The following is a 13,679-nucleotide window of genomic DNA, read 5'->3' as shown; positions in this document are numbered from 1 at the left end:
TGGAGCCATGTCCGATAGTGGCGGTCTTCGGGGTTTCAGACCAGCCAGATCTATTCCTGGGGAGGAGGGCGGACGCCCTTGCCTTTGCCTCCCTGATTGCCCGCCGTAGAATCCTGTTTGGCTGGCGGTCAGCAGCACCACCCAGAGCTGCAGACTGGCTGTCCGACCTCTCGGAATCCCTCCAAATGGAGAAAATCAAATTCGCCACCCGAGGGTCAGACGACGGCTTCCACAGAACGTGGGAGCCATTAATGCAATTGTTCCGGGACCTGTTTGTGGCCAACGAACAAGAGGAAGAATAGCCGGGTGGCCAAGAATCGGGGGAAAATGGACGGGAATCGGGGGAAGGTAGCCGGAGGGTGAGGGGGGTTACGGGTTCGTTATGGGGGTTTGGTCTCATGGTTTTATGCTTATTTCTTTTTCTTGTTAATTTCTTGTTTTTGCATTGGAGGGGAGGGGTTACTGTTTTTCTCTGTTGTGATAAAATGTGTTGTTGAAAACTTGAATAAAAATTATTCCAAAAAAAAAGGAAGGACAAAGCCGCAAGCGACAGTCTGATGGCAAGCTGAGGCCCAAAACCAAATTGTAAATAAATGCCTATAAACATGTGCCTCGGCCATATTGGGGAATGTAAAATATGTATGCCGGTTAAAGGGGGCGGCCACAGTTGTTATTATGAAGATGCTTGACTGTAAATATACATGTTAATTTTTGCGTCTTTTTTTTCTAATAATTTGTAATTTGTTGGATATAAAATATGAAAACTCAATAAAAAACATTTCCAAAAAAAAAAGAAACAGCAAGCGGTGATTCTCCAAGCGGCCTGTTGTGAAACGCGGCATGCCGTTTTGGGGGGGGGTGGTGGGAGAATCGCGTGCGGGTGCCAGGGCAGCGTGGCGGGAATCGCCCGGCACTCCCGCGATTCTCCCACCCGGCGTGGGGGGCGGGGGGGGGGGGGGGGGGGGGGGGGGGGTAGAATCGCACCCCTTTTGTTCTCATGTCAGCCATTTTGTTCCTTTGGCCCTGTGCATATAGCAGATAACAAAACCGCCACAGGTTGTCAATGTGTGAACATTTATTGATCCGCAGGCTTTGGGGCAACACAAAACTGGTCAACCTCACTAACACAAAGCCAGGCTTCTGCAGTTATTTCTAATTACCAATCGGGTCGCTGAAGAAAACAACAAGGCCTAATGTATGTAACGCTGAGGCCTGCATACACAGCCAAGTAATTCTGTCAGTGTTTACACGGCCAATGGTTCTGATCTCGACAAACATTAAAATGTGATTTATGCTGGAACATGAGACAAAGGCCAAACAAACCAAGTATTTTAGGATGTAATGAATTTTGAGAACCAAGAAAACACTAGACGATCTCACTTCCCAATCCTCCCTTTACACTTTCTCGCCCTATTCCGCTTTTGTCTGTTCAAAACACGTTTTACTTCAATTTACTTCAGCAATTTAGTTCAAAGGCCTCCTCCTCACCTGACTTCCCTTCCCACTCACGGCTCTGCAGTTTTTAACTTGTGATGTCAGATATTTGAACACGAGCCATTTACTTTCTTCACTTTGCCAATTGTTTTCCTGATCCTATTGCATCATAAAACTGCCACCAGCAAGCGGGTTCAGATCTAAATTGATTACAGTCATGATGAACTTTTACAGACACATCTCCACAGGTCTTACTCATTTCCTCAGAAACTCTTGTTTCATTATTTAGAAGTAGCTATCCCTCTAGGTGTAATGGAGGCTTAAAACCTTAGTTGTTCCTGTTCTGCTGGGAAACTGAGAGAAGATTACCCCAAGGTCAATTTCTCATTGGCCCTGGGGGTGGGAATGCCTCCTTCCCTGTGGACTATGAGCTCCCACACTAGCGGCGGGCTATCTAGACTATAGAGGGGCTTAGCACAGTGGGCTAAACAGCTGGTTTATAATGCTGAACAGGGCCAGCGCAGGTTCAATTCCCGTACTGGCCTCGCCGACCAGGCGCCGGAATGTGGCGACTAGGGGCTTACATAGATACATAAAAGATAGGAGCAGGAGGAAGCCTTTTGGCCCTTGAGCCTGCTCTGCCATTCATCATGATCATGGCTGATCATCCAGCTCAATGGCCTAATCCTGCTTTCTCCCCCTAGCCTTTGATCCCATTCTCCCCAAGTGCTATATCCAGCCGCCTCTTGAATATATTCAATGTTTTAGCATCAACTACCTCCTGTGGTAATGAATTCCACAGGCTCACCACTCTTTGTGTGAAGAAGTGTCTCCTTATCTCTGTCCGAAATGGTTTACCCTGAATCCTCTGGCTGTGGCCCCTGGTTCTGGACACACCTATCATTGGTAACATCTTCCCTGCATCTACCCTGTCTAGTCCTGTTAGAATTTTATAAGTCTCTATGAGATCCTCCCTCATTCTTCTGAACTCCAGCGAGAACAATCCCAACCTAGTCAATCTCTCCTCATATTACAGTCCCACCATCCCTGGAATCAGTCTGGTAAACCTTCGCTGCACTCCCTGGAGAGCAAGAACATCCTTCCTCAGAGAAGGAGACCAAAACTGCACACATTACTCCAGGTGTGACCTCACCAAGGCACTCTACAATTGTAGCAACACATCCCTGCTTCTATACACAAAATCTCTTGCAATGAAGGCCAACATACCATTAGCCTTCACTACCGCCTGCACCTGCATGCATACCTTCAGCGAATGGTGCACGAGGAGTGCTGAACACTCCCCTTCCCAATTTACACCCATTCAGGTAGTAATCTGCCTTCCTGTTTTTGCTTCCAAAATGAATAACCTCACACTTATCCAAATTATACTGCATCTGCCATTGGTTTGCCCACTCGCCCAACCTGTCTAGATCTTGCTGCAGGATCCCTGTGTCCTAGTCACAATTCACCCCCCCCCCCCCCAACTAATTTGGTATCATCTGCAAACTTTGAGATGTTGCATTTTGTTCCCTCATCCAAATCATTAATATATATTGCGAATAGCTGGGGTCCCAGCACCGATCCCTGTGGTACACAACTTGTTATTGCCTGCCAATCTGAAAAGGACCTATTAATCCCTACTCTTTGTTTCCTCTCTGCCAACCAGTTTTCTGTCCACCTCAATACATTTCCCCCAGTCCCATGCACTTTAATTTTGCACAATAATCTCTTATGCGGGACTTTGTCAAACGCCTTCTGAAAGTCCAAATATGCCACATCGACTGGCTCCCCCTTGTTGACTGTACTGGTTACTTCTTCAAAGAATTCCAACAGATTTGTCAAGCATGGTTTTCCCTTCATAAATCCATGCTGACTCTGACTGATCCTGCCACTGCTTTCTAAATGTCCCGCTATGAAGTCCTTGATAATGGATTCAAGCATTTTCCCCACTACTGATGTTAGGCTTACTGGTCTATAATTCCCTCCTTTCTCTCTACCTCCCTTTTTGAATATCGGAGTGACGCGAGCTACCCTCCAATCTGCAGGGAAGGTTCCAGAGTCTATAGAATCCCGGAAGATGACCACTAATGCATCCACTATTTCCAGAGCCACCTCCTTAAGCACTCTGGGATGCAGATTCTCAGGCCCTGGGAATTTATCCACCTTCAATCCCATCAGTTTTCCCAGCACCATTTCTCTACTAATGTTGATCTCCCTCAGTTCTTCCTTCTCACTAAACCTTTCATTCTCCAACATTTCTGGGATCTGATTGGTGTCCTCATTTGTGAAGACAGAACCAAAGTATGAATTCAATTGCTCAGCCATTTCTTTGTCCCTTATTATGCATTCCCCTGTTTCTGTCTGTAGGGGGCCTACATTTCTCTTTACCAATTTCTTTCTCTTCACATATCTGTAGAAACTCTTCGTGTCAGTCTTTATGTTCCCTGTAAGCTTCGTTTTGTACTGTACTTTCCCCTTAATCAATCCCTTTGTCCTTCTTTGCTGAATTCTAAACTGCTCCCAATCCTCAGAACTATTATTTTTCTTGGCCAATCTGTATGCTTCTTCCTTGGATCGCATACTATTTCTAATTTCATTTGTAAGCCATGGATTGGCCCTCTTACCCCCTTTGCTTTTGTGTCAGACAGGAATGAACAGTTGCTGTAGTTCCCCCATGCGTTCCTTGAATGTTTGCCATTGTCTATCCACTGTCATCCCTTTAAGTAACTCTCCCCAATCTATCAAGGCCAACTCACACCTCATATCCTCCTTCTTCCCTTTATTAAGATTCAGCACCCTCGTCTCCGAATCAACTACTTCACTCTCCACCTTGATAAAATTTTTTATCATGTTATGGTCGCTCATCCCCAAGGGGTCTCGTACAGCTAGATTGGCAATGATTCCCTACTCATTACACAGTACCCAGTCTAAGATGGCCTGCTCTCTAGTTGGTTCCTCCACATATTGGTCAAGAAAACCGTCCCGTATACACTCCAGGAATTCCTCCTCTCCGGTATTGTGGCTAATTTGATTTGCCCAATCTATGTGAAGATTAAAATCACCCATGATCACTGATATTCCCTTATTACATGCATCTCTAAGTTCTTATTTAATGCCATTCCCAACCCCACTAGTGAAGTTTGGGGGTCTATATATGACACCCACTAATGTTTTTTGTCCCTTGGTATTTCTCAACTCTATCCATACAGATTCCACATTGTCAGAGCTAATATCCTTTCTCACTATTGTTTTAATTTCCTCTTTAACCAGCAGTGCCACGCCACCACCTTTTCTTCTATGCCTGTCCTTCCTAAATACCGAGAACCCTGGGACATTCAGTTCCCATCCCTGTTCACCCTGCAGCCATGTCTCCGTAATCCCAATTATATCATACCCATTTATATCTATCTGTGCAATTAGTTCATCCACTTTATTGCAAATGCTCCGTGCATTAAGGCACAGAGCCTTTAAGTTTGTTTTTTTCACAATGCTTGTCTTGCTCCCAATATTTTCCGCTACTGCCCTGTTTGAATTTTGTCCTTGGTTTCTCCACCTGTCACTTTTCGTATTCACTTTTCTACCTTTTGCTTTTGTCCTTGCTCCCTCTTTCTCTGACTCCTTGCATAGGTTCTCACCCCCCTGGCATATTAGTTTAAACCCTCCCCAACCGCTCTAGTAAATAGCCCCCCCAGGACATCAGTTCCAGTCGTGCTCAGGTGTAACCCGTCCAGTTTGTACAGGCCCCACCTCCCCCAGAACCGGTCTCAATGCCCCAGGAGTCTGAAACCCTCCCCCTGACACCATCTCTTCAGCCATGTGTTCATCCTATATATCCTGTCATTTCTACTCTGACTAGCACATGGCACCGGTAGTAATCCTGAGATCATTATCTTTGAGGTCCGATTTCTTAACTTCCTTCCTAGCTCCCTGTATTCTGCTTTTAGGACCTCATCCCTTTTTAAACCTATGTCATTTGTACCGATGTGTACCACGACCACTGGCTGTTCACCCTCCCCTCCACAATGTCCTGTACCCACTCTGAGACATCCTTGACCCTGGCACCAGGGAGGCAACATACCATCCTGGGGCCTCGTTTGCGGCCACAGAAACGCCTGTCTGTTGCCATTACAATTGAATCCCCTGTAATTATTGCACTGTCACACTGATCCCCCCTTCCCTTCTGCAGAAGAACCAATCGTGGTGCCACGGGTTTGGCTGTTGCTGTTTTCCCCTGAGAGGCCATTCCCCTCAACAGTATCCAAAGTGGGATATCTGTTCTGCAGGAGAATGGCCACAGGAGATTCCTGCACTACCTGCCTCGCTCTCTTGCTCTGTCTGGTGGTCACCCATTACCTTCCTGTCTGCGGAGTCTGAGCCTGTGGTGTGACCACCTCTCTGTACGTGCGATCCATGATACTCTCCGACTCGCGGATGCTCCATTGTGTCTCCAGCCGCCGCTCCAGCTCTGAAACCCGAGCTTCCAGGAGCTGTAACTGGCGACACTTCCTGCACACATGTTGACCCTGGGGACTGTATCCAGCCTGCCACATGGAGCAAGAGGAGCAGACTATACCTTGGAGCTGTCCTATCCATGATTCATTCCTTTAAATTAAACCTCTGAAATTAAACTTTAGAAAGATGTACTGTTTTCACAGTAACTTAATTAAAGCCTACTTCTGACATTGAGCGATTATAAGGTCGTCCAATAAGGCACTGACCTGGGAGGGGTCTATGGGAGAGTGTAAATATACTATTTGTAAATAAAATTTTCTTCTTATTTCTGCTCGGTTTACCTGCGTCCTTATTAAAGACAGCAAATATTCTGGATTATGCTTGGTAACCTTTGCACATTCAAAAATATTTTTGCAGACCGTTGCAGATTGAAGGATGTAAGCCATCGTGAGGCTAATTAATGGTACACAATGCACACTCATCAAAAGTAAAGCCCACCCGAGTAGCATAGATTCTGTCTCAATTTGCTCAGAATGCTGAGAAGATCCCCATGGGAATGAAACACACTCTAATTAAAGCCACGCATTCCATGCACCAGGGCGCATCCCCATCTCGCCCAACAAGACTTGCGACAGTCATGCTAGAAAACCCACCTTCAGGTTGAAGACTTTCTTGTCACATATTGAGCAGATGTGCGGCAGCTGTGGTGGCACCGAGCCATGGAAGTCATTAAGTTCATGCGGCTGGATCTGTCTTTCTGGTAGATTAAAATGGAAGGGGCCCTGTGGCTGCTTGCCACTTTGGTTGAACTGCGGGCCCGTGAAGTTCTGGTTATTGTTGTTGAACCTGTTGAAAGGTGGGGGGCCTCCAATGTTGACCTTTCCCTCAGACGTTGGCTCCTCTGGGTTGTAGAGCTCATTTCTCACCTGCAGCTGTTGACTTTTTGGTGGCCACATGCTCTGTGGCTGGGCTGCAAACTCAGGCCTGTTGGGCTGCACGAACTGTGAGGAACCTTGCCACTGCTCAGGTGCCCAGGTCCCCTGATTACCACCTCCAGTTGGGTTGACGTGATGGAGGCTTTCTGGCTGCTGGGGGAAGCCACAAGCAATCATTTCTCCCGAGTAACGCGGCTGCTGCATTCCGCACACCGGCTGTCCTTGGGGATTCTGGAATTCCCGCTGGAAGCCAGTCTGGTTCAGAATATGCTGTCCTTTAACTGGATCCCCCGAGGCAGGGTTGGCAGAAAGTACGTTGGACATGTCCCCACTGAAGGCAAACTGCTGAAATCCCTGGGTGGCGAACGCCTCGTCAGTCATGTACGCATGGCTGTTAGGAACGTGAGTCTTGTTGGAAAAGTCTCCGGGATATCCCGAAAATCCGCCCGGATGATGTGACGAGACGGCTTTGCTCAGATTCAAAACTGCTGCTGAGTGCGTGGGTGGCTGCGATACTATCCCCGCAAAAGGATTCAACCCGATTGGGCCTGTGTTTTGAGGCTGAAAGCTTCCACCTTGGCTGATGCCTCCCGCCACCAAAGGAGGTAGTCCCGGGTTTTGCGAAGGATAAGGTAGCCCACTAGGTGGCATGCCAGGGCCTGAAATACTAGGCCCGAGCTGCGCAGCTCCTGGTTGTCCATGAGTAGCATTGATCAGTGCGGGAGTCCTTAATGTGTTGAACAGAGGCTGGGACATAGCAACTTTGCTGAGGACCTGACTCAGGACAGTCGCAGCGGCTGTATTGTTGTTCACAGCGGACTGAGCGAATTTCAACCGCTGAAGAGTGAGCTGAGCTTGGAGCTGTGCGAGCTGAATGCTAGCCGCAGATGGCAGGATAGGGTTTGGACTCCCTGCGCTTAACTGGGCGCTGATGGAAAAATGGTTCCTAGCCAAGGCCTTCGCAGAACTGCAAGTAAAAGACAATCCAGTTAGCAACAAACAAAAAAAAAAAGACAAACCCAGTCTGGATTAGAGCAACATCTCTGGTCGAGTTGAATCGTGGGAGTCATTAACAGTGTGCAGTCAAGGAGCACAAAGTATCAGATAAATCAAAGGCCTTGGAAACTCTACGCTTTGAAGGCAAACACTGTCAAACCAGTTTATTGCCGAGGATGAAGCTGACAGGCACCTGGGCAGCTCACTCAGGCAGCAGAAGTGTCAGCCACTGTGTAATGCTCTATATCAAACTAACAATTTAATATATGAGATACATCTGACATGAATCATCTTGGACTGGGGCTGCTGAATGCTCAGGGAGATGGTCCAGATCTTGAGAAGCAGTCAGGCTGGGCCAAAAAATTTCAAAGCGTTTCGATTCGGCAACAGCTGAATGAAATTTCTCCATTAGTAGACCTTACCGAGATTTTAAAAAATACAATTCTCACGGTCATGTTTGAATTTGGAGCTGCAAAGCCATAAATACAGGCTGTAGCTACACAGAATTCACATCAAAGGGACAACCACCTTTGAAAAGAGCAGTGCTCGAATGATCGAAAAGCTGGATTTGGCACAGCTGGTTGAAGGCAGTGTGTAGGTTTCACACAAGCCTCCCCCCCTCCCTTCATCTTGCCCTATCACCATCACCATTTATTCCTTTTTCCCACTTGTATTATCTAGTTTCTCCGCAGATGCATCAATCCTTGTGAAAGCAGTTTCCACGATCTAACCACTCTCTAGGTGCTGAAGTATTGCCTGAATTTCCTAATGGACTTGCTAGCGATTATTTATGGTCGCTAGTCCCAATCTCCCACGCTCTGTAGGTGGGGACATCTCCTCTTGGTAGACCTAACTCTGTTAGCTCACTCCTCGGCATGCTCGTTTCCTTTTTAAAAATAAACTTAGAGCACCCCAATTCATTTTTTATTCAATGAAGGGGCAATTTAGCGTGGCCAATCCATGTGGGGGTGAGACCCACGCAGACACGGGGAGAATGTGCAAACTCCATCCGGACAATGACCCAGGGCCGGGATTGGACCCGGGTCCTCGGTGTCGTAAGGCAGCAGTGCTCACCACTGCGCCACCCTAGCCTTCTCTTTTGCAGAGGAAAGATCACCAGCCCGTTCAATCTTTTCTGATGGTTACAACCTCTCAGTTGTGGCATCAACCGTGTAAATTGGTTTTGCGCTTGTTCCCGTTCCTCAATGCCATTTTTGCTACATGGAGATTGGGATCAGTACACGGAACTTTAAAAAAGTGGTCTAATGTGGGTTGTGTACAAGTTTAGCAAAACCTCCCAGTTTTTCAATTCTATTCCTTTCAAAATGAATCCCGTCTTTCGTGCGATTTACATAGAAACATAGAAGACAGGAGCAGGAGAAGGCCATTCGGCCCTTCGAGCCTGCTCCGCCATTCGTCACAATCATGGCTGATCGTCCAACTCAATATCCTAGTCCTGCTTTCTCCCCATAACCCTTGATTTCATTCGCCTCAAGAGCTGTATCTAGCCACCTCTTGAATGTATTCAATGTCTTATCCTCAACTACTTCCTGTGGTAATGAATTCCACAGGCTCACCACTCTTTGGGTGAAGAAATGTCTCCTCATCTCTGTCCTAAATGGTCTATCCTGAATCCTCAGGCTGTGACCCCTGGTTCTGGACACACCCACGATCGGGAACATCCTTCCTGCAACTACCCTGTCTAGTCCTGTTAGAATTTTATAGGTCTCCATGAGATCCCCCCTCATTCTTCTGAACTCCAGCGAAAACAATCCTAACCTAGTCATTCTCTCCTCATACGTCAGTCCCGCCATCCCTGGAATCAGTCTGGTAAACCTTCGTTGCACTCCCTCGAGAGCAAGAACATCCTTCCTCAGAAAAGGAGACCCAAACTGCACACAATATTCTAGGTGTGGCCTCACCAAGACCCTGTATAATTGCAATAACACATCCCTGCTCCTGTACTCAAAACCTCTCTCAATGAAGGCCAACATATCATTAGCCTTCGTTACCGCCTGCTGCACCTGCATGCTTATCTTCAGCAACTGGTACACAAGAACACCCAGCTGCACGCTCCCCCCTCCCAATTTATAGCCATTCAGATACTATTCTGCATGGCATGGTAGCATAGTGGTTAGCACAATTGTTTCATAGCTCCAGGATCCCAGGTTCAATTCCCGGCTTGTCTGCGTGGGTTCCTCCGGGTGCTCCGGTTTCCTCCCACAGTCCAAAGATGTGCAGGTTAGGTGGATTGGCCATACTAAATTGCCCTTAGTATCCAAAAAGGTTAGGTTGCAGTTACTGGGTTACGGGGATAGGGTGGCGGTGTGGGTTTAGGTAGGGCTTTCTTTACAAGGGCCGGTGCAAACTCAATGGGTAGAATGGCCTCCTTCTGCACTGTAAATTCTATGATTCTTGTTTTTGCTTCCAAAGTGAATAACCTCACACTTCTCCAAACTGCATCTGCCATTGATTTGCCCACCCACCCAACCTCTCCAGATAATGCTGAAGGATCTATGCATCCTCTTCACACCCACTCACCCAACGTTGTATCATCTGGATTGGATTGGATTGGATTTGTTTATTGTCACGTGTACCGAGGTACACTGAAAAGTATTTTTCTACCAGGCAGGTGTGCCCCCTGTCCCCCTTGCTCTTTGCATTGCCGATTGAACCTCTGGCTATGGCGTTGAGGGAGTCAGGGAGGTGGAGGGGTCTGGTGCGGGGTGGGGAGGAACATCGGGTATCGCTGTATGCGGACGACCTGCTGTTGTATGTGGCGGACCCAGAAGGGGGAATACCGGGGGTGATGGAGCTGTTGGCGGAGTTTGGGAGCTTCTCGGGCTATAAGTTAAATTTAGGCAAGAGTGAGGTATTTGTAGTACACCCGGGTGATCAGGAGGAGGGAATTGAAGAGACTCCCATTTAAGAGGGCAGTGAAGAGTTTCAGATACCTGGGGGTGCAGGTGGCCAGGAGTTGGGGGACTCTCCATAAGCTTAATTTTACCAGGCTGGTGGAGCAGATGGAGGAGGAATTTAAAAGGTGGGACATGGTGCCGCTATCGCTGACGGGTAGAGTGCAGTCCGTCAAAATGACGGTTCTCTCGAGGTTCTTGTTCCTCTTTCAGTGTTTGCCCATCTTTATCCCTAGGGCCTTTTTTAGGAGGGTGACTAGCAGCATCATGAGCTTTGTTTGGGCGCATGGGACCCCGAGGGTGAAGAGGGTCTTCTTGGAGCGGGGTAGAGATGGTGGGGGGGCTGGCGTTACCCAATCTCTCGGGGTATTATTGGGCGGCCAATGTGTCGATGGTGCGCAAGTGGGTGATGGAGGGGGAGGGGACAGCATGGAAACGGATGGAGAGGGCGTCCTGTGGAGATACAAGCCTGGGGGCCCTGGTAATGGCGCCGTGGCCGCTCCCTCCTACGAGGTATACCATGAGTCCGGTGGTGGCGGCTACCCTCAAGATTTGGGGGCAGTGGAGGCGACATAGGGGAGAAGTGGGGGGCTCGATGGAGGCTCCGTTAAGGGGGAACCATCGGTTCGTCCCGGGGAACATTGATGGGGGATTCCAGGGTTGGCACAGAGCGGGCATCAGACAGCTGAGGGACCTGTTCATTGGTGGGAGGTTTGCGAGCCTGGGGGAGTTGGAGGAGACATTTGGGCTCCCCCCGGGAACATGTTCAGGTATCTGCAGGTAAAGGCGTTTGCTAGGCGGCAGGTGGAGGGATTCCCTTCGCTTCCCGCGAGGGGGGTGAGTGACAGGGTGCTTTCGGCGGTCTGGGTCGGAGAGGGGAAGATATCTGATATCTACAAGGTTATGCAGGAGGTGGAGGAGGCGTCAGTAGAGGAGCTGAAAGCTAAGTGGGAGGGGGAACTGGGGGAACAGATCGAAGATGGGACATGGGCTGATGCCCTGGAGAGGGTTAATTCTTCCTCCTCATGTGCGCGGCTTAGCCTCATCCAATTCAAGGTGCTGCACCGGGCCCACATGACTGGGACAAGGATGAGTAGGTTCTTTGGGGGTGAAGACAGGTGTGTCAGGTGTTCGGGGAGTCCAGCGAACCATGCCCATATGTTCTGGGCATGCCCGGCACTGGAGGAGTTCTGGAAGGGGGTGGCGAGGACAGTGTCGAGGGTGGTAGGATCCAGGGTCAAGCCAGGCTGGGGACTCGCGAATTTTGGGGTTGAGGTGGAGCCGGGAGTGCAGGAGGCGAAAGAGGCCGGTGTGCTGGCCTTTGCGTTCCTAGTAGCCCGGCGGAGGATCTTGCTACAGTGGAAGGATGCGAGGCCCCCAAGCGTGGAGACCTGGATCAATGACATGGCGGGTTTTATTAATCTAGAGAAGGTCAAATTCGCCCTGAGAGGATCGGTACAAGGGTTCTTTAGGCGGTGGCAACCTTTCCTCGACTTTCTGGCTCAACGATAGGGTACTGGGACAGCAGCAGCAGCAACCCGGGGGGGAGGGGGGGAAAAGGAGGGGGGAAAAGGAGGGGGGGAAAAGGAGGGGGGGGGGAAGGGGGGGAAAAGGGGGGGTGAGGACGATAACTATGTTTGTTTATTTAATTTTAATTTATTTTTAAGTTCTCTTGGTGTTCACTGGGTTTGGGGGGTGGGGGGATGTGATACATGCGTTGATACGGTTTGGGGGGTGTTACAGTTATTATGGGTTATTTTGTTGCTTTTCATTGTTTGTTGTCATATTTTCTGTAAAAAATTCCAATAAAAATTATTTTTAAAAAAAAGTATTTTTCTGCAAGCAGCTCAACAGATCATTCAGTACATGGGAAGAAAAGGGAATAAAATAAAATACATAATTGGGCACACAACATATACAATGTAACTACATAAACACTGGCATTGGATGAAGCATACACGGTGTAGTGTTAATGAGGTCAGTCAATAAGAGGGTCATTTAGGAGTCTGGTGACAGTGGGGAAGAAGCTGTTTTTGAGTCTGTTCGTGCGTGTTCTCAGACTTCTGTATCTCCTGCCCGATGGAAGAAGTTGGAAGAGTGAGTAAGCCGGGTGGGACGGATCTTTGATTATGCATGATCATAGTTTGATCTGCAAATTTTGAGATGTTACATTTTGTTCCTTCGTCCTAATCATTAATATATATTGTGAATAGCTGGGGTCCCAATACCGATCTCTATGGCACCTCATTAGTTACAGCCTGCAAATTTGAAAAGGACCCGTTAATTCCTACTTGTTGTTTCATTTCTGCCAACCAGTTTTCTATCCATCTCAATACACTTCCCCCAATCTCATGCACTTTAACCTTGTACGATAACCTCTTAAACGGGACTTTGTCAAACGCATTCTGAAAGTCCAAATATACCACATCGACTGGTTCCTCCTTGTCGACTGTACTGGTTACATCTTCAAAGAATTCCAATAGATTTGTCAAGCGTGATTTCCCCTTCATAAATCCATGCTGACTCTGACTGATCCAGCCGCTGCTTTCTAAATGCTCCACTATAAAGTCCTTGATAATGGATTTGAGAATATTCCCCACTGCCGACATTAGGCTTACTGGTCTATAATTCCCTGTTTCCTCTCTGCCTCCCTTTTTGAATATTGGAGTAACATTAGCTACCCTCCAATCTGCAGGGACTGCACCAGAGTCAATAGAGTCCTTGAAGATGGCCACCAATGCATCCACTATTTCTACAGCCACTTCCTTAAGTACTCTGGGATGTAGATTATCAGGCCCTCGGGATTTATCAGCCTTCAATCCCATCAATTTCCCCAGCACTATTTCTCCCTCAATTCTCCCCTCTCACTAAATCTTGTGGCCAGCGTCAAAAGTGGCGCGAGCCACTCCGGCGTCAACGGCCTCCAGGCCCAGGTATTCACCCCTTC

General features: G+C 48.1%; 1 protein-coding gene across 2 annotated transcripts in view; it reads right to left on the bottom strand.

Annotated features, from left to right (window-relative positions):
• rbm20 (RNA binding motif protein 20) overlaps positions 1-13,679 on the bottom strand; it is a 248,752-nt gene that overhangs the window by 92,112 nt on the left and 142,961 nt on the right. For both annotated transcript variants that reach the window (XM_038773624.1, XM_038773625.1), the window contains exon 2: positions 6,540-7,788. In XM_038773624.1, the coding sequence (XP_038629552.1) occupies positions 6,540-7,788 (1,249 nt within the window). The remainder of the gene's footprint in view (positions 1-6,539; positions 7,789-13,679) is intronic.

The sequence above is a fragment of the Scyliorhinus canicula genome, chromosome 16, assembly GCF_902713615.1.
Source record: "Scyliorhinus canicula chromosome 16, sScyCan1.1, whole genome shotgun sequence".
NCBI lineage: Eukaryota > Metazoa > Chordata > Chondrichthyes > Carcharhiniformes > Scyliorhinidae > Scyliorhinus > Scyliorhinus canicula.
This window is presented reverse-complemented; position numbering and strand designations above follow the sequence as displayed.